The following is a 24,999-nucleotide window of genomic DNA, read 5'->3' as shown; positions in this document are numbered from 1 at the left end:
CAAGTATGAAAGTGAAGTTGGATATTTACGGATAGTACTGGAGAATAGGCATGTCAATAATATCTAAGGGGCACTAAGAATGCCACCATTTAAATTGGGTATTTTGATAGCCCCCCTCAATATATTTGATGGTAGACTGCTCTTATTCGATCCGTGTAAGCTTTCAGGTGATTCAAGTACTCGAGAAGTCTGTAGAGCCATCTCAGCATGGAGTTGGAGGCAAGTCATAGCCAGCTGCACAAGTAGAATTAATTAGGTTGGCGACGTAAAGCAGAAAAGAAAAACTCAAACATTGTGTTAGATTATGAGACCAGAAAACAAAACCAAGCAGAGTTATCAGTTACAGCATATACCAATGACATTAAGCAAAAAGAAGGATTTATCCAAACAAGCAAAGTGTAATCATTAACAAGTAACCTGCAAGCAATACTAGATAATTTCTTATGCCTGACACACAATAAGACCCAATGCAAAGCAAATAGCTTGAATCCTTGGCTAACAACCCATGAAGTTGGAACAAACAAATCTTGAGTTTTGACAATTAAATATTTAATGACTTCCTGCAAAGGGATTCATGTACACGATTTTCTTACATACATTACCTACCCTTAGGATGTGGCCTTCCCCAGACCCTGCGTGAATGCAGGGTGCTTTGTGACTGCCTTTTTTTTTTTTTGCTTTTCTTAAAAGACATACTGTCTGTTTATGAGCACCTTCAGAGAACAAATTACAGAAACTTGCCTTTGAACACTTAAGACTTTAGTCTGTATCTGGACTTGAATTATACATATACCTGAAAACGGGAGGAAGGTACTAGTGGTGTCTACTATATAGTCCACTAACAATCTACAGAGTAATAGGTGTGCATAAAACAAACAGAACTGAAGTTATAGAGTAACATTTAGCTCTTGGACATACCGTGTAGCATTCCCTATCGGTGTCAGATTCAGCAATATGAAGTGCCCAGTTGCGAATCCACTCAAGTCCTTTTGAAAGTTCAGAATCCCCCTCAACCACGGCAGCTGCCACGGAGGAGGGATGAAGAGAAATCAGTATGCATGAAGCAGTAAACAGGACAGATCTCCTAACATAAGCCTCCACATGATGAGATATCTCCCTGCCAGTATAGAGAAGGAAATCTTAAGTGCGCCTCTATGTGTAAACGGAAAAAATGAACAAGACTGGAATTCCCACTGACAAACTAGTGCATTGGTCAATTCCAAGCAACAATTACAAATGGAGACAGGTCACTTCTACTCAGTTAAAAGAAGATGACAATTTTTCTTTTTCATTTTATTGTTTGGATAAAGGACAGTTCATTTTAGAAGTTAAAAAGAAGATGAGACATTTTTTTCTCCAGTAATAACTCATCTTCTATTCCAAGACATTTGCAAGGTTAGAGGGGTAGCTGTGTAAGAAGGTATTATTCTCTGACATCATATATAAGAGTTACTACCTTGATCTTAACAATTCCAAAAGAGGAGATGCCAAAATAGATGCCTCTGGATGCATGGCTGAACACTTCATACAAACACCAAGCATGTAGATAAACTTCCCCAAAACAATGAAGTCTCTACCAAGCAAATCTACACCATGCCGTTTCTTATCAAATCCTTCCATGGCTGGAAGCATAAAAGCAGCTGCATACTGGGGAAACTTATTCTGGGACCATTCAAGCTGGTTTACCGGTAAAGCTGAATGAAGGCTCCAACGACGTGTCTTTCCTCTCTTGATCTGACCTGATTTAGGGGGAAGTTCTCTCTCATAACCATGAGACCAGTTAAAAGGAGTCCCTGGTGTTGAGATTTCCTTCCAAGGGCCGGCTCCTGGAGAACCAATAGGTTTTGGCATGAACCATGCTTCATCACCCATGGATGATACAAGAGCGTTCGACCGTTGTTTAAGTCTTGAAATCCTTGTGTTTGCAAGCTCCTGTGCAGCCTCCGTCATTACATCAAGTATCATTAACCTCTGGCTGACATCTAAACTTGGTGAATATAGTAATTTATTTAGTGTACTGAGAGATTCATGAGGACATGTGACTATCAAAGCAACAATCGCTTTTTGTCTTTTCTCTTCAGCAGACTCTTCCTCCCCTTCAATAGTTGAATCAGAGCAGCGAAGTTGTATTAGACTTCTGGTTAGATCAGAAGCTACAAACTTGAGCTCATCAGGTGAAGCTCGTACAAGCTTCTCAGCAACATCAATAGCCTGGTCAACCTGCTAAGAGGAAAGACGTCAAAATGGCAAACACGAGAACTTTTTCATCTACTTCAGTGATAACCTCGGAGCATATGTATTACTAAATACCAAACTATTTTTAGTAATCTTGATAACTATAAACTAATAGTAATCTGATCAATTTTCGTTCTACTATACAAGCTGGTACAGGTCATTCATAGAAACAAAAAGGGCATCAAAGCTTGTTCATTTTTTAGAAGGATGACAAAATTAACACTCTACAGATTGTCTGATATATATTATAAGAATTTTGAACTCACACCATCAGCATCATCAGATTTCCTTAGTGCTCCAATCACATCCACTAACTGTGAGAAATTTCTTTTTAGATCTGCACCATCATCTGACAAGTCATATGGCTGCAAAGACGAGTCATTCGAGGACTCGGAAGTTTCACTTGCATTATCGTCATCATCGTCATCATCTTTACTAGAGTCAACCTCATTATTTAGGGATGCTGGATCAATGATCTCATCTGGATCAACAGCTTCAAATCCAAATAATTTCTTCTTTTTAGTCGTCACGTTATCATGTGTGCTGGCAGCAGCTATAGTGTTTAATACCTTTCCAGCTACTGTGGTTGAACAACCCTTATTTCCATCTATGTCTGTGGGCCTAGCCAATAATCTTTTTTCTGGGGTTAATAAACCAAAGTCCCAGTCAATAGCTTCCTCACGGCAACTATTGTCAAGGTAGAGAGGATTTTGGGGGTCAATTACTTTGGAAAATGCTAATGCAACACTGCTAGCCATTTTTCGAATCAAATGGTCAGCACTTTCCAACCTACCTGTTAGCAACCACAAAAGATATGAGAAGAATTAAATCAACTAGTTAATATTCATCCAGAAAGATATTGTTGAACAGAAGTAAGAGCGAAATTTTACAGCTCACTCCTTCAAGAATACAGTGCATTGCATCCTTGGTTGCATCTAAATCTTCTTTAGACATCTTCTCTAAGCAAAGGCCTAAGGCAGCAGTTATATCTGGATCTTATGTTAAGGAAACATAAATATATTGAGTAGAACCTAAAGGAAGTACGTATCTTACAACTTTTCTCAACCAAAAGAAAAAAAGTAGATGCAAAATTTACAGCTACAAGAAAATAAAAAGAATACAGGCTTGCTGCTCAATTGAAATTGATTGCACAAAATCCCGTTTGGACCAAGTCATCACAAGACGCTGAAGAGTCTCTGAGAGAGTACGGAGGTTACAGGATTTTACTGATGAGGACTTTTCAGGGGAACACTGAAAAACAGCAAAGTGAAGAATCCATCTCAAGCAATTACTAGGGAATACTTTCCACACTAAGAATTTCTCAAGAAACATGGACCTAAAAGAGAAAATTGAACAAAAGATACGTCAAATATAAAACAGGATGTTGTATCCCAGATTAACAATCTTTTCAAGACATTAAAGAGGAACCCGAATTCTATCATAATATAATGCATAGTGAATATTCACAACCTAACTGAGGCTTGTTGCTGGAAAACCTGATGAAACAATATCCACAAAATCCAGTGAGCTTCAATATCTCCTGTATTTTGAGCTGCTAATTGTTTGAGTAGCTGTTCAGTCATTCTTTCTAAGGAGTAAGGGTCTTTTATTGACTCCATCATCTTTAACCAAAATCGCAAACCAGGCGTGAATTGAAATGCTTCATCCATAGGGACATCCGAATTTGGTGGTAAGAAGCTCTGTACGTGTTTATGTATTTCAGGAACCACTACACCTAACAGCACATCTACAATTCCAGAAATTGATTCCACTTTATAAACTGATATATCAAATTATTTGTACAAATACAAAACTACTCCCTCCCTCCGTCCCAAATTATGCGATGCAATTCGACACTTGACAGAGCACAAAGTTTAAGAAACAACGAAAGACTTCTGAATCTTGTGGTTTAAAACAAGCCATAGATATTTTTTGTGGCTATAAATGATCTCATTAAGAGTAAAATCGGAAGTTTAAAGTTAAAATGTTTCTATATATATAAAAAGGTACCATTCCTCTTGGGACAACCTAAAAAGGAAAGTGCATCACTTAAGTTGGGACAAAGGGACTAAGATTCTTTGAACAATTTGCTTGTGTTGATCAAATGTACCTGCTGATCCTCGCCGACTAATGCGAGCAAATGCTTCACCCATTAACAGCATGACGCCACTTAATTTGTTTTTATCAATGTGATCTCCTCCATCTAAAAGCTTGTCCCATTCTTGTGCTCCCGCAAGAAGTTGAGTGGTGATATGTTTGAAGAACACACTGAAATTCACTGGTAAAGAGAGGAACAAGACCAAGGAGGCAAAGAAGGAATAAATAGCAAAGAGAAGGAAATTACAGTATGTATGCAACCATGAAGCTTCAAAGAAAATTGTAATTGGCACAAGTAGTGTCCCCTGCCGGACCAGAAGGAAGAGGAATTGAAAACGAAATTAAATTGTAAAGTGAACAACCCCTTACAACCCACAAGTGTGGGGAGGAGGAGAGGGAGGGGGGAGAGAGCTTTTGCTATGTTTTCTTACCATGACACAGACTATTAAAAAAATTCCAGCTCATTTTGTGGAGCTCAACTTAACATCATAATAGATTCAACAGGTACTTACTGCATGAAAGCAAACAATCTAGTCACAGGGAACTTTATCCCAAAAAAGAAGGTAAAAAGGATACTGTGATGATAATGCATTAGGGGTTCCTGCTTGTGCTTTATCAGGTATAGACGTAAGGAGTTGGACCACCCGGGATGTAATCTGCTTGAGCTCTTCATGGGCAAGATCTTCCTGATAGTAGGTAGACAATTCTCGAGCAATCTGAGTAACTCCCATATTGTCAAGCAAACAAAGCACAAGCAATCTGCAGTCAGAGTTTAATAGATGAGAAGTAAGGAAGCCATTACTTTGTGAGCATATCTCAGAAGGGAGAGAGTTGCACCATTCAAACAAGTCTACATAGTCTTGTATGATTAGACATCAGTGCTCAGTATAATACTCACACATTGCACCACAATGAGACAGAATAACACTACCATACGAACAGAAAAAATATGCTAGGCAGAACAAAGCAATGTGCTAACAACCAACAATAAAACTACTCACATAATATATCTTGTATTGCTTCCCACCAACTTCATTTTGGGACTACAATTAAAATTTGAAACAACATGTTGCTAGTTCTGAAGTGATAACTGCCTAAATATTAACAGTTTTGCACCTGCATATTTCTAGACAGTGGTTTTATTCTTCATAGTCTGATTTAGTGAAACATAATGCAATGAAATAAAGCCAATGAAAAACTATTTCATGTGTATGTATATGACAGCATAGAATTGTTAAGACTGCATTCTCACTTTACCAGAACTTGCCACAAAGAGAGATAGCACGTACTGAATAGGTACTCTATGAACCACATACACACAAAGTGGAAGATGCTTTGCTACCTTTCAGCATTTGAGTGGACGGAACGGTTGTCATCATCACTACTACCTCTCCATTGTAGACAAGGACCTAATTTTTGAACAACCTCAATAACTTGGCCTCTCAAAAAGAACACATCATAGACGTGCATCCTCGCAGAAATGGGGAGACATGTCAGCCAATCATAAGCCACATCTGAAAAGAAAAAAAAGGATTAGACTTGTCATTATAAGAAACCAACCAAGACATCAAGATGATAATTCTAAGCAAGCTCTCTGTCTAAGGAATCATATCAATTTACGCAAAAGCATCATTGCAACAGTTGTTATTCTAAAAATGTGTCTATGTAACTGTGCAAAGAGTGAACTGAATACAACAAACACAATGAGCAACATAGATTAGAGGAAGTAAAAATTTCATTTAAAATTACTTCCTAAAACCAATTCCAGAAGTAGAATTTTTTTCTCCGGGGTCTCTTTTTTTTTTAAACTAAAGATAACGAACTACATGAATCAAAGGATACGGAAGTTGCACCTCACAATTAATTCTGAAAACCAAGTAAAGAAATACAAAAACAAAAACAGTTCAAAAAAAACATCCTCTGGGGTTTTAAGAAGAGATCTGTCATTTGACTAAATGACCAGGATTATCAACCTTACCATATAACAAAATCTTAGCCAATGTTGCGAAAGCAGGGCCTTTATAGAAAATCTGCCACCATTCATCTCTCTCGTGTGTATCCGGGAGTCTCGCACTTGTTAACTTGAGTAAAAAAAACAATTAAATCATTACACGAAAAGAAAACCCAGAAAACATAACAATATAGTCCAAGAAAAAATTAGCTATATACCTGTTCCCTGTGCTGCTCGTTAATGCTACCTATAAATTGACCCAAATTAGAAGAAGATTATTTATTTTCACAAAACGGGGGGGGGGGGGGGGGGGGGAGGGAGGGATTCTTCGAGAACAGAGAAGTTGAGGTAGCAGCAAAATTGTATTTGCACCAAACAAAGACTTAAGTAAATATAACATTACTAGTTAGACAGAAATTGAGACATTAATCAACCAAAAAAGTTTATTTAATACTGAGAGCACACCTGCGAGGGAGTGGGAGTCAAGAGGGAAAAGACGAAGGGCGAGGGAATGAAGAGCACAGATGACTTGATCAACGTGTTTGGCATCTTTGATTGAGGCAATGACCTGACCCACCTTCTCTAGTACCTCTCTCTTTCGCCTTGATTCTGCTTCCTTCTCCATAGACCCCAGAGGAGTTTTGTCTTTCGTTTTGTTGGTTTTCAGTAGGTATCAATAATTGGAAGTTTAGTCTCTGATCGTCGGAATGGATTAACTGGATTAACAAGGCCAACAAGCATAATAAGAACCTTAACGTATTTGAACAGAAAATATTTAATAAGAGTGGCAAATGTACTACAGTACTACATAAAAAAAATAGTCTGAAGAACCAAATGATACGAATTCAACAACAATTGCTTTTAATATCTGCTATGCAGACCGATTCCAAACCAAACATAACTTTATCATCAGGAAATTATACAACCAAGATTGAAGAACTTCAACGCCTCTATCAATGTCAGTGACTACCAACTAGAAAATAGAACCAAATGTTACGAATTCGACAAAAATTCCTTTTTTTTAAAAAAAATAATGAGAAGGTAACAAGTTGTATATATTAAAAATCAGTACATGGTACCATTTTTACAAATGAGCAAAAAGGAAAAGAGCTAACACACCAATCTACAATCCTAAACAGGAACCTAATATGTCTAAAATAGACATGTTATCTTCTGTATAAATCCAAAAATTGCTTTTAATATCCAGTATGCAGAAGAATTTTCCAGACAATCATAACTTGAGCACCGTGAAGTCTCAGGTTCAATTCCAACCGAGACAAAAAAACACTAGGTAATTTCGTCCAATCTATTCTAGCCTTGGTAGACAGTTACTTCTTCATACCTGTTTCTCCCATGGAATTAGTCGAGGTGCGCAAAATGAAAGCTGCCCAAACACCATGATTATCCAAAAAAAAAAACATAACTTTTCTTAGCAAGCAATTATATAACCAAGATTGAAGAACTCCAACGCCTCTACTACTGTCAGTAAATGCCAAGTAGCAGAAAATACAACCCTAGCTGCCCAAAACACAGAAGGAACGAGCATACATACAGCAACACAGACAAAAAAAAAATATTAAAAAATAAATAAAAAATCTATGCTATCAAACAACTGTATTTTGCATTTAGGTTTTCAAAAACTCATTAAATTCATTACAATTCCGACGGGAATCTTACCGGAAAAAGTGATTCTTGTTCACCGTAAACTGCTCAATTGATGAAGGGTATAGGCATGGAAATTCCCAATTTCATATTTCTAAGTTTTATATTATGAAGCGGCTAAATATTAAATAATTTGTAAATTTTACTCTGTACGTCTATTTTTATTTGTCATATTGCGTTTTGGAAAGTCAAACAAATTTTTGCATATCAATATGATGAAAAATTAGATCATAAAATATTAGTCGAAATTTGTATAGTTTAATTTTAAAAATAAAACAATGACAATTAAAAGTGGACGGAGGTAGTCTGAATAATGGTTCTTCAAAAGTGGTTATTTTTGTTTCACTTTTAATTTTTTTTAATATATGTAATTTGAAGTTGTAAAATTTACTTGAGGTTTTGGTATTTTTTGTGCAAGCAAATTGTGATGCATGTGTTTAAAATTTTGTTTGAAAATTTTAAATTTTAAGTAGAAATTGATTTGTAAAAGTTAGATTTTTAATATTTATGTCTGACGTTTTACATATTAATACCTTAAGTTAAGATATTCATGTATAAAGTCCAACTATTTATATCTAAATAATGGAGGGTTTGAAAATTACGCCTTCAGTTTTTACAAGCTAGTGTTTTAGTTCAAACAAATACAAATCAACCACGGTCAATCACCTATTGAGTACAATTATAAGTTATTTTTCAGCTCTTTGTATCAATATTTTTTTTAGTCTGTTTAAAATAATGTCTTTTCTCTAATTTGATAAATTTCTAATCTTAATATCTAACATAATATATTTAAAATCAATTTTAATACATTGTACATATTTTTATCTTAAGACTATAAAACTCAATAGTCTTCTTTACTTTTCTTAAATTTCTAATCTAAACAAACTAAGACAAATAAATGAGTACGACAATCAAGAAAAGATGAGAAAGACTAACAATTTTTGTCCGGATTTCTTAAAACTAAACTTAACAAGAGATTAAAAAATTCCAAAGTTAATATCAATATTATTTTCTCTTAGACCTCCTATCAAACTACCCTAAATAAATATGTCAAAAACTAATAATAATAATATTTTATCTAATACGTCCTATGAAACAACCCTTTACTATATAACTTAAAATAATTTTTAAAATTGAGGCTCTATCGGTGTGATTTCAAAATAATCGAGGTTCATTATACAGATATCGGACATTAGATGGATATAAATTAGGGCAAACTACATAAATCCTACTAGTTTAGGTCCTAATTACTAAGATTCCCAATAGTTTCAAATATTACTTCCTCTACCACATTTCATACTTAGGATACATGAGTTTGAATTTGTGAGATACATGTATCTGCCGAATTTTAAAATCGAGATACGTATTTTATTTGTTTAAATTAATTGATTGTAACTGATTTCCTTAATTAGAGGAGTAATTGATGATTTTTAGAATATATGGGCAATTATTTCTGGAAATTAAATTAATCAAATCTCTTAATATAGGGCAAATCAAGGAGTGTATTTATGTTTAATTAATTTCATTTATTATTCTTTGAAATAATAAATTCATTAACATTATTATTAATAAAAAACAAAAACATGTATATCTTGGTCATGTAATTTGATTAATTTCATTTTATTACTCTTAAAATAATAAATTCATCAATTTGATGTATCTATTATCAATAGATGATGTATCCTACAAACTAAACACTTAGATACATGAGTATCATACAAGTACATTCATATGTATAATAGAAGTATCTAGTATTAATTTCGTATATTTGCTATATGTGTCTATTATTAATTTTATGTATCTACTTATATGATCTAATTTTAATTTCATGTATCTTTCATATGGAGTAATTTCCCTAGATAGTCACCCATGTTTGGGAAATTACCTAGAAATATCATTTATGTTTGTTATAGGAACACAATATCACCCAACTTGATCTCTTTTCCTCAAAATATACTTCACACAAAAAATATATTATCTCTCTCCTAATAGGATGCCATGTCACATTATTCTTTTTTTATTATTAACATTTTTTATTTCTTTAAATGACAGCTTGTTTAATGTATCTATAAGAGAGCATTAATACATTCTCTATGAAAATCTAGTTACTTCAATTTTATAGCGAAAATCTTTATCCTATGTTTCATTTACGAGTATTTGTCGTTATATCCATACAAAAATTTAGTCTTGCTGTCGAGGAAAAAATTAAACTAGTTCCTTGAAGCTGATGAAGAAGACAATAAATTTAATAAAAAATTTATCACTGCCTTATAAACAAATTTGATCTTCAAAATAATTTTTTTAGCATAAACGCTTCAAAAAAGCGTGTCATGATTTGCTATATTTACAACTAAATAATATTTTATAGACAAGTGGCAACAACACACTGTAGCAGACCATAATGTTACCACAGAGGTTTTAGCAAAAAGAAGACAGATCATGTGTCTAAAGAAGTGCTTCACATAACTAACAAAAGACATGAATACATAATCTCAAATGTTTGCTAGAGTTTCTCTCCTTCTGCAAAGCAACTACATAATCCTTCATTTCTTCTCTTTCAAAATGATTTCTTCACTTTTTAGTGGAAGATCAATCAACAGATTCAGCATACATCTGAGCAAACATAGAAAAAAATCTAAGCAATAAAAGCAATGGAAAAAAAGCTACAACTAAACAATGAAACTAATGAAAGAAAAAACAAATAAAAAACTCATTACCTGAGTTGTATTTGACTGCTTTGTGAAGTTCAAATTCATTTGAGAATTTACTCACATTTCTGGATGATAAAATTTAGAATAGTCCCAGAAGTCATCATTTTCAGCTTGCTCTAAAGTCTGATCTGGAGATTGATTGGAAGATGTGCCAACAACCCTTTTGAGCACATTATAATGACCTTTTGCATTATGACTCTCCTCCTTGCAAATTGAACACCTTCCTTTTACAAAGCCTTTTTTTGACAACTTTTGAGGTTTCATGTTTTCGGTCTTCTTTCGAGCTCTTTTTTTAGTAGTTTCAGCAGCTTTTTGCTTCTCTAATTCTTCTGGCTCTTTCTTCCTATTTTTGGGCTTCCTCCCCCTCTTTTTCTTCACAACATTAGGAGGAAAAACTTGTCCACCATTTAATATTTTTGGCCAATGATCTTCATGATTTATTGGGTTGATGTAATGAGAATACACATTCTTGAAGGTATCAATATGATAGAATGGATTCACATAATCTTCCACTTTTTCACTGTTATCAATAATACTAATATAGGCATGAAGACATGGCAATCCAGTTAGCTCAAATCTCCGACAAGTACAACTCTTAGCCATCATATCCACCACATATGGTCCCCAGGTCCATTAACCAACACCTTTGGTCCCCCCTGAATAGTCAGGTTTAAACATAACAGCCTCATTACTATTTTTGTTAAGTTTTTTGACAATTTTGGGGCAAATCTTATCTTGATATTTTTCAATCCAGATTCTCTTGCTAGGCAATCTCTTCATTAGCTTATTCTTTATCATTTCTAGCATTGTAATGATTGGTTTATCCCTGGCATCAAGTATATACCTAAAAAATATATGCATTAGTATTATATAAATAACTATTGACAGAAAAATAATTTTTTTTTGAACTTACTTGTTGAAGCTTTCACACAAATTGCTGAGCAACATATCACATCTAATATTTGTTTTAAATAAGACTCTAGTCCAACTTTGAAATGGTCTTTCTGGATGGTTGAACCAATTTCTTGCCTCTTTATCTTCTTGCTCAATTTTTTCCATACATTTCTTGAATGTTATTTCATTACTGGCAATTGTTGCACTCCACACCAAATCTTTCAAAGCTTTGCCTTTGTGTTTTCCTCTGAAATTTTGGTATATATGCCTAACACAACTTCTGTGTTCAGTAAAAAGGAAACAAGTCCTTAACTACTCCAATTAAGCCCTGCGCATAATTATTTAAAATAGTTAATTGACAATGTCAAAGTAAATTAAATAAAAATATATTAATTGTAAAACGATATACCTTTTGTCTATTCGACATAAACGCTATGTGATGACTGTTTCTTATTTCTAGATCCTCACTGAGAATCTCCAAGAACCAACTTTAAGTTTCTTTACTTTCATTTTGAGCTATGACAACATAGGCAACAGGAAAAATACAATCATTAGGGTCTATAGCAACTGCCGACAATAAATTTCCTCCAAAGTTTCCTTTTAGCCAGCATCCATCTAGGCTAATCAAGGGCCTACACCCTGATTTAAATGCTTCTTTCAGTGCACCAAAACACACATAAAATCCCTGAAACTTTTCTTCATTTCTCCAAATCACAACAGTTGATCCAGGATTAGAATTCAATAATTCTGCTCTATATGATAAAAGCTTACCATATTGAAGGCTCTCATCTCCAACCACCCATTTTAGAGCTTGATCTTTGGCTCTCCATGCCTTCTTATATGATATTGTATAATTGAGGTCCTTTCTTACGGTAGCTATGATTTCATTTATACTCCAATTTGGATCAACTTTAAAAATTTCAAAATACCTTCTAGCTATATATTTTGGTGTCATGTGGGGATTATCAAACACCATGCCACCCTGATCTGCACAGTAGGATCATCTTGACTTAACTTGCTAGAATAAATTCTAAATGGACAGTCTTTTCGCTTGCAAATACACACCACCCTCTCTGTATCATTGGGATAAAACTTTAGCTCTCTTCTATTTTTAATACCCCACTTCATGCAAGCTTGTTTAAATTTTGTAAAATTTCCAAACGTCATCCCAGCTCTAATATTGGCTCGTCTTTGTGTTTCTCTTCATTATACTCCATATAGGTAACTTTTTCCTGAAGCTTATCTTTTTTTTTTTCAGACTCAACCTCCTCCAACATTTCATCTGAATCTACATAATCAGATTCGGTATCAACAACATGTGGTGGTACTACAATCGCAGAACTAGATGGTACATTGATAGAGCCTGGTGCAATTTTTGGTCGTCCCCTCCCTTTCACATTTTTGTTTACAACTATAACCTCTTGAAAGTCATCATCTTCACCAGAAATATTATAATTTGAATCATGAAAATCTTCCTCATCGATAGTATCCTTAACATTATCAATCTCTTCTCCAATATTCACATTTATATTTTTACTATTAATACGACTCAAAAAAGATTCAAACTGCAATGCTGTTGCATCTGGATACTCCTACAATAAGCAAATGATGTTGAGAAGCAAAACGTTTCCTTGTGTCCAAATGAATGAAAGAAAAATACTACAGTGTTCATTTAGAAGTAACACTAAGTGTTTTCTTTAATAGGCATAAATTTATTCACTTTAAAGGGCACTAGAATCGCACCAAAATTAGCAGCAGAAAGTTATCAAAACAACACTAATATTGCACTAGAAAAGCTTCAATAGTATTCAAGCATTCTGTTTTGATTTTCTAGTGCTAAAAGAATTTTATCTATATATGTTAGTCACTGACAGTTGAAATTTGTTTTGAATAATTTCTTGAGTGAACACCAGCTAAGTTGCGTGGAATTTTCACTTTCGGTGCCGCACTCGTGTCGGATTCTCAATAAATACACTATTTTGGAGAATCCGACACACACTCATTGATATTGTTGAAAAGTCCAAGCAACATGTCACTATATTGAGGGATTGCTGATATATGCATATGTATGTACTTAAGGCCATGTCCTGTTGCACTAATCTTCATATATAACTATTGTGTAAAATTCCTTTGCTCTATACCTTCAAATCTTTTGAAGCCACAGTCCACAGATTAGACTCGTTCTTCTTTATCAAAATACAATAATTTCAATAAAACAAATAAACTTGATTTGCATTGAGCTTATAGCTAGAAAGACAAGAACTACATAGCAGGGGCACAAACAATTCAATTCCTAATGTAGGCATTCCACAACGTAATAAAGTACTTAGTATTAGGAGCCTACAAACATTTTGTAAAACCAAAACATAGTACTAATCCACTTCTGGAGTTGGATATTTAGAGATAAACTAGATATTAGGAACATTGATTTTTACAAAAACTATAAACATTTGTTGCTTGTAAAAAATCAAATGTTTCTTGTTCATGATAAAAAAATGATTTTTACACAAACTATAAACATCTGTTCAAAGCTTAGGCAGATTCAAACAATAGAAATATCCGATTCAAAAACAAGCAAGCAAATAACCCCTAAATTTTAAGAAGATTACTCCAATATCATGTTAGGTATTCAAATTATTTCACAATTTACACTTCAAAGATAAAAGAATCAGAAGAAAACTTGAATTTTACCTCGTGGCCATTTCTTTGGTCGACATCAAAGGTATACAGCGGCTCAGGAGACAGTTCCTTATGCAAATTCATTAGTTTATTTTTTGAAGAAACAGAGGAAGCCACATATTTTCTTGAAGAATTGGAGGAGCTCATATTTGGATTTGCCGCCAAATCCCCTAGAACTAGGGTAGAAAATTTTGGCTATGTAATTTTTTTTTTACTGGGTTGTCTACAACAACAACAACAACAACATACCCAGTGAAATCCCACTAGGTGGGGTCTGGGGAGGGTAGAGTGTACGCAGACCTTGCCACTACCTCGTAGGGGTAGAGAGGCTGTTTCCGAGAGACCCTCAGCTCAAGTACATCAAATCCAAGTAAAAGGCGAGGAAAACAATGTATAAAACATAAAATCCAATAAGAAAGAAAGTATATAATCAACAAAGGAGACAGTAACATCCAAAGAACAATGCGATAAGTGAAACGCAGTATACAACAAAAGGCTGTAGGTAACACAGACAGGAACTGCAAGTGCAAGGCTAGGACTACTACAAACACAGACAGGAACTGGGTTGTCTAATATTTTTTAAAAAAATGTTAATAATAAAAAAGGAATAATGTGACATGGCATCCTATTAGGAGAGAGATAATATTTTTTATATTTTGAGGAAAAAAGATCAAGTTGGGTGATATTGTGGTCCTATAATAAACATAAATGATATTCCTAGGTAATTTCCCAAGGTGACTATCTAGGGAAATTACTCCTTTCATATGTATCTAGTATTAATTCGATGTATCAAGTATCAATTTCATACATTATATCAAAAATGTGTATCTCAAATACATAGTAAGTTGTAAGCATATACATATTATGTGTATCTAAATATGGAATGTAATTGAAACAATCGAATTTAGGAACAACTCACGATGTTAGAGTATCTGCCTTATCACTAATCCAAAAAAAAAGTAAAAAAATTTCAAAATTCTTCCTTTTTTTTAGCATCTGAATTGTTTCTCACAAATACATATAATTTTAACTTAGATACATCAACTCTTAACTAGATACATGTACATCTGATGTGTATCCAACATTGTTGCATATCTAATAGTGTATTTATTATGTTAAGTAAAGCTTGGCATAACTCTTCCCTCTTGATTGAGTCGTTCCTATACTTAGATCTATTCTCGGCTTGAATGTTAACGGATGAAGAGTTAGTCCCTACAATGAAAAACTCATGAGTGAAAATAACAAATAGAAGTTGTTTGATTTAGTATAATATTGTTAATGTGTAGTACCTTTAACAAGAATCATCTGATTTTGAGAATGACCAGCCATTAAAGTATTTGAGAAACAACAAAATCAAAAAATATAAAACCTAATTTATAGAACTTTTTAAAATTGAATGTCAGAACATTATGAACTTTAACTCAGATACAAAACCAAGATACATGAGAATAATAAAACAATAGAAACAAACATATATATATATATATGTATAATGCTGATTTGAACATGCAAATATGTATTGAGAGGACGAAGGAAGAAAAAGGGAGAAGATGGAGGAAGAATGAGGGTTAGTGAACATGGGGTGGGGAACGGCAGGTGTGATTTATGTGATAAAAATTTTGAGTTGTTAATGTGGACCATTAATTAAGGAGATTAAATTTAAGATAATTATCCAATACCATATTTAAGGGATTTGTATATCTAATTAAATCTTTTAAAATATGTGATATAAATATTAAAAATGATATTATATGTAATTGTTTTAAACTAGAGGTAAATATAGTATATATGGTAGTGATGTATGTGTAGTTAGGTAGTTTTTCCTATAAATTAAATATGTTAAAAATGGCTACTTGAGTAAAATGTTCTGAAAGAAAATTTGGGATTCGGAATCGGGTCAATTGCCAAACACACTTACAACCCGGTAGATTTTTCAGTCACTTTCCCCCTCGACGACGACAACCGAAAACCACCGCGCGCGGCTGATTTTTCCGGTCAATACGGTGTCGTTTTCTTCACTATTGTAGTGTCCATCCATCTACGGTGTCGAAAAGTCATCGATGATACATTTTGCATCGAAGGTGAAAAATGCGGGTCAATGCTTTGTATCAATCAGCTTTGCATCGTAGAAGACCTATCAGCATCAATTATCAATGGCCGTATCAAGGTCCGTATCTGATATTGCTTCATTTATCTAAGTTTTTTTAAAAAAAAAAATATTTTTTCGAAGTTTTAGATCTCTTTATATTGCTTATGATTGGGTATTTCTAATTAGGCCTAGAATTGGACTTAACAAGGATGATTAATTGTTTGTTTTATGGTTTTTCATTATGATGATGGGAGTATAAGGTTCATATTGTCATTGAGTACCTAAGGGTGTGATGTAGTGGTGAATGAAGTGGGTTGGGAAACGTGAGGTTTCAGGTTTTATATCCTGGGGAAGCAAAATACAATGTGGTTTCATCTCATTTTATTGAGTCTTTGATGGACAGAGTTATCTCAATAGCATGTATCCTGTGCAATTAGTTGAGGTGCGTGTGAGTTAGCCCAAACACGACATAATATGAATCAAAATGAATTAGAGATAATGAAGTACGTTGGGGACTAACTTACGGAACAGTCACGAGGTTTGCACGTGCCTTCTAACAACTTTAACTACTTCTTTCAATCACCATATGTAACTAACTTGCCAACTCACTAATTCTCACTTAATCCACTTGCTAATAAACCATAATTAATAAAACCTGGATCATATCACCAGGGTTATAGAAAAAAAAGGGTTTAGATTGTGATTGATATGAGAAAAATGTTTGCCTTAAAAAATCTTTTTTTTTTATCAGTTTTCATAATTTAGACAAAATAAAGTAGATGAAGTATGGTAATCTTATGAGGAAGAGCTAGTGATAGTGTTGATGATATTCGTTCACAACAATGTTCAAGTCTTGGATGAAGCAAGTGATGTGGAGTAAGAATCTGTTACTTCTAAAAATAAAACAACTACGGCCTGTCGGCCCATAAGTGAGTAAGTGACGTAGTTATTCTCCCCCTTTTGGTAGAAAATATTTTCTTGGAGAGAAAAGTTTCAACACTATAAGGTAACTGTACACTGAAAATGATTACAACAAGGTTGAAATTGGGTGAGCTCCCTATCCTCCTTCTTTCTTACCATTTCTAATAGAAAAATATTTCAACAAGGAACATGTTATAAGAAAAATATTTGCCATTGTTCCAAATTTATCACCAGCAATTTCAGCTTTGCTCAGCTAAATTTGACTGCTCTACTACATGTTTTATTTTGTCAGGTGCAGAATTTTGGTGAAGGGAAGTGTTGAAAGGGTTGCTCATTCCCTTCTTGCCAGCACCAAGGCCAGGAACTCAGTAGTTTGGACAACGTGCCCTACCGGACTTTCTTTTATCTTTTCCAGATTACATTCACAATGTAGAGTTTGTCATAGAGGATTTACCTCCAGCATTTTCTATGAGGCAAAAGGAACCTTATGGAAGACGTACAATTCGAAAGCTAGCTGTTTGTTCCTTACGAATGAGACAGTCTCACACCATGCTCGAGTTGCCTGGAAACGGCTACTTCAGATTCATTCAAGCTGTGGAACAATTCTGCCACCAATAAGTAGGGTTACATGTGTGATGAGCCTTGCTTTGTCTCGCTCACATCTGGTATCTCCTGGCATTTTGGCCTTCCTTATTGGACAGCTAGCATGGAATCAAAGTGTGCTTGCAGAAGCAGAAGGTTTCACATCCCCGGAGTCGCTCTACATGCATGCAAAGGATGGACATATCTACTTGACTTCATTTATCTTCTTGATTTTAGAGGGCTTGATATTGCTCTCGAGGGCAGTATACTTAGCTTTGTTGTTCACCCCTTGTATGCTAATGGCTCCTTTTGCGGACTCCTTTGGTATTGAGTTTAGGAAGAAGTGGCTTCGTGCTGTGAGAAGAACTCTAGAGAAGGCAGGTCCAGCATTCATTAAGTGGGGTCAATGGGCAGCAGCAAGGCCAGATCTGTTTCCAGATGATATGTGTAATGAACTTGAAGAACTCCACTCAAAGGCACCAGCGCATAGCTATGCATACACAAAAAGAAGCATTGAAAAGGCGTTTGGACGGAAGCTGCCTGAAATATTTGAAAATTTTGAGGAGGAGCCTGTCGCATCGGGTAGTATTGCTCAAATTCATCGGGCAACCTTGAAATTCCGATATCCTAGACAACGGGTTAAACCCATTCGTGTCGCTGTCAAAGTTAGGCACCCAGGCGTTGGTGAATCTATCAGGAGGGATTTCGTACTAATTAACATGTTTGCAAAAGTTTCAAAGGTCTTCCCAACTTTGAAGTGGTTGAGACTGGATGAAAGCATACAGCAGTTTGCGGTCTTTATGATGTCACAAGTTGATCTTTCTAGGGAAGCAGCTAACTTGAGTCGTTTTATATACAACTTCCGCAGATGGAAGGATGTATCATTTCCCAGACCTCTATATCCTTTGGTGCATCCTGCAGTTTTAGTGGAAACCTATGAAGACGGTGAAAATATCTTGCGCTACATTGAAGAGCTTGAAGAACCTATGAAAGAGTTTGAAGGACGTGAGCGCGTCCGAAGTGCCCTTGCTCACATTGGGACTCATGCACTACTGAAGATGATGTTGGTATGTCTGTGTAATTTAGCCATACGGTAAAGTCGAAGTTGGTTATTATTTTTATTAATAATGAAATACTTTACTGGATTAAAAAAAAGTAATTCAAGAAGGAATATGCCAATAGAAACGTGACTGAAAGTAAAACTACCGAAATACATAAGTAAAAATGGGATGCTAAGAAAATGGAGGATCTCTTAGTGAAAAGAATACTTCATCTTCGATATTGAGGTGTGATGGTCAAGTAGAAAGGACCACCATTGACTCTTGCACAGGAGCGTTAGTTGGGGTTGGGGTTTAACATACCCAACAACAAAAAAAGGGTCATTTTATCAGGGCATCATGTAGAATCTCTGAGCATTATAACATACTGTTCCTCAGAAATGGAGATTAGATTCATTGTGAGCTCTTAATTTCTTATTGCTTTAATAAATGTGTACAGCATAAATCAACTTGTGGGACTACTCCGGGTATTATGTTGTTGTAAATCAACTTCTGATATAAAATAAATACCTAAATCAACTTTGCAATTGCGGCTTGAGTTTTTGCGATGGTAATAATGAGCAAAACTCTCTGGGTTAGTCACCAAATTTATCGAACATGTTGACCTCATTAATTGCTGAGGGCAACTTTTCAGTAAAGCGAAGATCTTCCTTTGTTGAACAATTATGCATTAGCTGCCTCATATTTTATTTTTTTTGGTTTTGTATAAGAAGTCCATAAGCTGTCAAACTAATCTTTTCTTAGTTACAGTCTTCAACTTGAGATTGTTTACTCTTTTCTCCTATTATTTAGGGAAGTGGGAAATGCTCTTCCATTGGGATCTTACAGTTCCTCAATTTTGCAACATAGTCATTAAAATTATTTCTCTCTTTTTGATACTATACCATTTAATTCCAGGTGGATAATTTCATACATGCAGACATGCATCCTGGGAACATTCTTGTTAGATCACCGCAAGACAGAGCTTCAGGTAAAGGACTTTTCAAATCGAGACCTCATGTGGTCTTCCTAGATGTGGGTATGACTGCTGAGCTATCCAATAAGGACAGACTCCTCCTGCTGGAGTTCTTTAAGGCTGTGGCACTTCGAGATGGCCGCACTGCTGCAGAAAGTACTCTTGGACTATCTAAACAACAGAGCTGTCCAAACCCAGAGGAATTCATCAAGGTGCTTTCTAATTTTTTGTTGTAAAAGAATGATGAAGTCCATAATTGTACAATGTGGGCTGACTGTTGATCACTTGATTCTCAGTAGTCGATTAATTGTCCAAGCAGGAAAAGCTAAATCGGCATCTTACTTCGCATCTTGCATTTTCGTTTAACTTGAGTTCAAGCGCAGTGCATATAGTACGTTACACCTCTTTCAGGAATAATAAAAGGAAGCATAAAAAGCATCCTCTTTCATCTTGTCTTAGGCCATATATGAATATGTCAAATATACTTACAAAGTGATTCATTTTTCTACAAGTTTGTCTTCCTTATTACAGGGTGGTGCTACCACACCACCATCTATCTGCGGCAAATTTTTTGATGCAGCATGTACATATGCCATAAAATAATAGAATTGTTAAAAAGTAAGGAGATGCACAGTATATAGCTGAACGACGTCCCAAGTGAAGCAGCTCCATGATGTTTGCTTGTGTGAACTGTGAAGATGAGAATCAATTGTAAAAGCTTTTGTCCCACTTATTTTCTGTCTGATGAGATACAAATACTCATTTTTAAGTCTCTTTAGTGAACTATGTCAAAACCCCCAAATTTTTTTAGATTCATGTCTTTGTTGAATAACATAATATAGACTTTGGTAATAGGACGTGGAGGGAACTTTTGACTTCTGGAAGACAGCTGAAGGGGGTGGCATTCATCCGGCAGATTGCATGCAACAATTGCTTGAGCAAGTTAGACGTCATAGGGTGAATATTGATGGCAACATTTGCACTGTGATTGTGACTACTTTGGTGTTGGAGGTACCTTTTGGCCTTATTTGATGCTTTTACCGTCTGATAACTCAGCACTGCATAGACTTGTCTGCTATATTCTTGTGTTAACTTATCCTGTTTTAATAGTTCATATGATCTACTATGTGTGCTGGGAATGTCTGCATCTATCTTTCTCAAGTATTATCTTGATTCTGGTAAAAATCTGCCGAATGTCATTGTTGAAATTCAGTTATTAGTAAAGCTAGCCAAAAGTAATTATTCCAGACTACATTTTTATTATCGATAACCCAACCATGGAAGTAGATGCTTGAGAAGCACCCAAGGGTATGACCTAGTGGTCAATGAAGTGGGTTGAGAACCTTAAGGTCTCAGGTTCAAATCCCAACACAAAAACACTAGGTGATTTCTTCCCTTTTGTCCTTGCCTTGGTGGATTAAGTTACCTGTTACTAGTGGAAGGTGGCAGGTTTCCGTGGAATTAGTTGAGGCCGGATACCACGATTATTAAAAGAAAAACGAAAATGGATGTTATCTGTGATCTCTTCTTCTTTAATTTAACTTATCTGCCTTTCCTCTTTCCTCTCTCCTCCTAGATTTTTCTTCCCATGCCCTATTCCACATGATTCATCTTCCCCCTATTTTTCTTCCAAATGCCAATAGAAGGAAAAGCTTAGGGTAATAATTTGTTTGAACATATAGCATGATACTTTTCTGTCTTCCTACAGGGATGGCAGCGGAAACTGGACCCTGAATACGACGTGCTACAGACACTGCAAAAGTTGCTTTTCAAAGACGATTGGGCAGAGTCTCTCTTTCACACAATTGGAGGGTTGATGGCACCATAAAAAAGGTGTCTCGTTTGCTCGCTTCCCCTCCCCACCCCAACCTACATAAAACGATTCCACAATTTTGATGGAGTAATATATAGTAAAGGGAAGATTAGTGAAATATAACGCACAGCATCTGGCTTTAGAGACTAAGGATGTATACCTTTCTGTCTTTTTTGTTTTAGATTTGAAGATTAGATTAGCTCTAACCTTGAATTCTTATCATTGTTTCTTATTTATTTTTCGTCACAGTGTGAGATAATAATAAGTACTTATCAAGAATGTATTGATGAGAGAGTTTTGGGATTGAGGTATGGTTAGTTGATTGATTGAAATTGATGAGAGCAACTAGCAGGCTTCTTCTAAGTTTAATGTTTAGATGTTGAGCCATATGTCTCATTGTAGGCTATAATGCATGGAATTATGTATCCCAAGGAATTGGGAGGGACTTTTTATATTAATCCAACATTTATATATTCAAATGATCGGATCTGTGGGTATAGCCTAGTGGTCAATGAAGTTGAAGGAGAACCACGGGTTTCATGTTCAAATCTAGGTGGGGAGGCAAAAAGGCACAAGGTGATTTCTTTCCAATTGCTTAAATTTTGTTGGATAGAAATACTTGGTTGTTGTTATAATAAGAATAAGTGTCCGATGAATTAATTGAGATGTGTGCAAAGTAGATTCGGACACTACCATCATAAATTGGTTAAAACTTATAGATGAGGTAATTTGATATACTCAGAATGACCTGCCAATGTATATTTTCATGGGTTAAATTGACACCTTAACTAGAGGTTTGAGCTTTACTTGATTCTACAAAATACTCTATAAGTATGATATATTTATACATTACTGGATTTTTTGATGATATGGCTTTCAAACATATTTTTTTTCAAAAACCTCCATAGAATCATCTGTAAGTATCTGAGGAACCATTTCTATGGTGATTTACGTCATTATTTTTATTATTTAGGGCCACTCAATAGAAATTAGGCAATTTTATTTATTTTTCGTGTGTGTTAGTTAGTCTATGAACTTTCTAGTAATATGGCTTCCAGACACTTTTTCCAAAACCTTTACGAAACCATTCGTAAGGGCTCGGGGAACAATTCGTAGTCTCACTATGATCTACACCACTTTTTTTTAACATTAGGGGCCACTTCTAATCGCCTAATTCCTGTAAATTGGCCCCTAAATGTCCAAAATGGACCACAAAAATGGTGAGGTTGTACGTACTGCTCCCCTAAATCTCCACGGAGAGTTTCGTGAAGGTTCCTCAAAGAGATCATCTAGAAGCCATATCACAAAAAAAAATCATGGTTAACACATGAAATCTGAGAAAAATCACATAAGTTGTGTAAATTAGCCCATAAATGCTCAAAATGGACTCTAAAAATGGTGAAAATGTACATATTCCCCCAACACCCTACGGAGGGTTACATACTGGTTTCACAAAGAAATCGTCCGGCAGCCACATCACCAAAATATTCATGGGCTAACACACATAAAAAAAATTGAGACTCTAAAATGGTGAGACTGTACATACTACTCCCCAAAATTTCTATGGAGGGTTCCGTAAAGATTTTGCAAAGAAATTATCTAGACTCATATCACCAAGATATGCATGGGCTAACATACACGAAAAATTGAGAAAATCGCCTAATTCCTATAAGTTGGCTCTAAATTCCCAAAAAAATGGACTCTAAAAATGGTGAGATTGTACGAATTGGTCGTAAAGGTTTCACAAAGAAAACGTCTAGAAGTCATTTCATTAAAATATTCATGGCTAACACACACAAAAAACTGAGAAAATCACATAACTCCTGCAAATTGGCCCCTAAATGCCCAAAATGGACTCTAAAAATGTTGAGACTATACATACCTCTCCCCCAACTCCTTGCGGAGGGTTACATAAAGGTTTTACAAAGAAATCATCTAAACGTCATATCACCAAAATATTTATGAGTTAACATACATGAAAAATTGAGAAAATTGCCTAATTTCTGTAAATTGGCCCCTAAATGCCAAAATTGGACTCTAAAAATGGTGAGACTGTACGTACTGCTCCCCCAACTCCCTACGGAGGGTTCCATAATGTTTTCACAAAGAAATCGTTTGAAAATCAAAATACCAAAATATTAATGGGTTAACACACACGAAAAACTTAGAAAATCACCTAATTTCTGTAAATTGGCCCCTAAATGTCTAAAATGGACTTTGACTGTACGTACTGCTCCCCCAACTCCATATGGATGGTTCTATATAAGTTTCGTAAATAAATCATTTGGAAGCCATATCACCAAAATCTTCATTGGCTAACACACACGAAAAACTAAGAAAATCGCCTAATTATGATAAATTGGCCCCTAAATGCCCCCCTCAACTCCTTGAGGATGACTCCCTAAATGTTTCACAAAGAAATCGTCCGGAAGACATCTCATTAAAATATTCACGGGCTAACACACATGAAAACTTGAGAAAATCGCCTAATTCCTATAAATTTGCCCTAAATTCCCAAAATGGACTCTAAAATAGTGACATTGTATGTACTGCTTCCTCAACTCCCTATAAAGGGTTCCGTAAGTGTTTCACAAAGAAATCGTCTAGAACTCATATCATCAAAATATTCATGGGTTAACACACGAAAAATTGAAAAAATCGCTTAATTTCTTTAAATTGGAACTAAATGCACAAAATGACCTTTAAAAATAGTGAGATTGTACGTATTGCTCTTCCAACTCCCTACGGAGGGTTCCGTAAAGATTCACAAGAAATCATCTTGAAGACATATCACCAAAATATTCATAGGCTAACATATACAAAAACTAAAAAAATCACACAATTCCTATAAATTGGCTCCTAAATACCAACAATGGACTCTGAAAATGGTGAGACTGTACGTACTACTCCTCCAACTCCCTACAGAGGGTTCTATAATGGTTTCGAAATGAAATCGTTTGAAACCCATATGACCAAAATATTCATGGGCTAACACACATGGAAAATTGAGAAAATCACTTAATTTCTGTAAATTCACCCCTAAATGTCCAAAATGGACTAAAAAATGGTGAGATTGTACATACTACTCCCTCAACTCCCTACTGAGGGTTCCATAAAGGTTATGCAAAGAAATCATCCGGAAGTCATATCACCAAAATATTCATAGGCTAACACACACACAAAATTGAGAAAATCGTCTAATTCTTGAAAATTGGTCTCTAAATGCCCAAAATGAACTCTGAAAATGGTGAGACTATATACGTACTGCTCCACCTAACTCTCTACATAGGGTTCTGTAAAGGTTTCACAAAAAAATCTCTCGGAATATCACCAAAATATTAATGGGCTAACA

General features: G+C 35.1%; 2 protein-coding genes across 3 annotated transcripts; one reads left to right on the top strand and one right to left on the bottom strand.

The window, feature by feature from the left end:
- Positions 1–5: 5 nt before the first annotated feature.
- On the bottom strand, positions 6–8,035 carry LOC125821156 (uncharacterized). Of its 2 annotated transcripts, none has more exons than XM_049500567.1 (14): positions 7,961–8,035; positions 6,749–6,999; positions 6,502–6,530; positions 6,311–6,413; positions 5,675–5,846; positions 4,909–5,091; positions 4,346–4,503; positions 3,706–3,982; positions 3,357–3,571; positions 3,126–3,224; positions 2,502–3,028; positions 1,457–2,220; positions 919–1,117; positions 6–234 (listed from the first exon to the last, which is right to left on the bottom strand). In XM_049500567.1, exons 2-14 carry the CDS (start codon positions 6,906–6,908, stop codon positions 64–66), a joined length of 3,057 nt encoding a protein of 1,018 aa, XP_049356524.1. In that variant the 5' UTR covers positions 6,909–6,999; positions 7,961–8,035; the 3' UTR covers positions 6–63. The 2 variants fall into 2 exon arrangements, with proteins under 2 accessions (XP_049356524.1, XP_049356523.1); XM_049500566.1 differs by lacking the exon at positions 7,961–8,035 and adding an exon at positions 7,626–7,675 and having other exon boundaries at positions 6,749–6,928.
- Positions 8,036–16,131: 8,096 nt separating this feature from the next.
- LOC125821170 (uncharacterized) lies at positions 16,132–22,138 on the top strand. The gene is made up of 5 exons (XM_049500582.1): positions 16,132–16,396; positions 17,532–18,888; positions 19,777–20,046; positions 20,690–20,845; positions 21,543–22,138. Exons 1-5 carry the CDS (start codon positions 16,383–16,385, stop codon positions 21,660–21,662), a joined length of 1,917 nt encoding a protein of 638 aa, XP_049356539.1. The 5' UTR covers positions 16,132–16,382; the 3' UTR covers positions 21,663–22,138.
- Positions 22,139–24,999: the final 2,861 nt, after the last annotated feature.

This window comes from Solanum verrucosum, unplaced genomic scaffold (genome assembly GCF_900185275.1).
Source record: "Solanum verrucosum unplaced genomic scaffold, falcon-dt-bn FXZP01000222.1, whole genome shotgun sequence".
Taxonomy (NCBI): Eukaryota; Viridiplantae; Streptophyta; class Magnoliopsida; order Solanales; family Solanaceae; genus Solanum; species Solanum verrucosum.
Note: the sequence above shows the minus strand (reverse complement) of the source record. Positions and strands in the feature narration are given on the sequence as shown.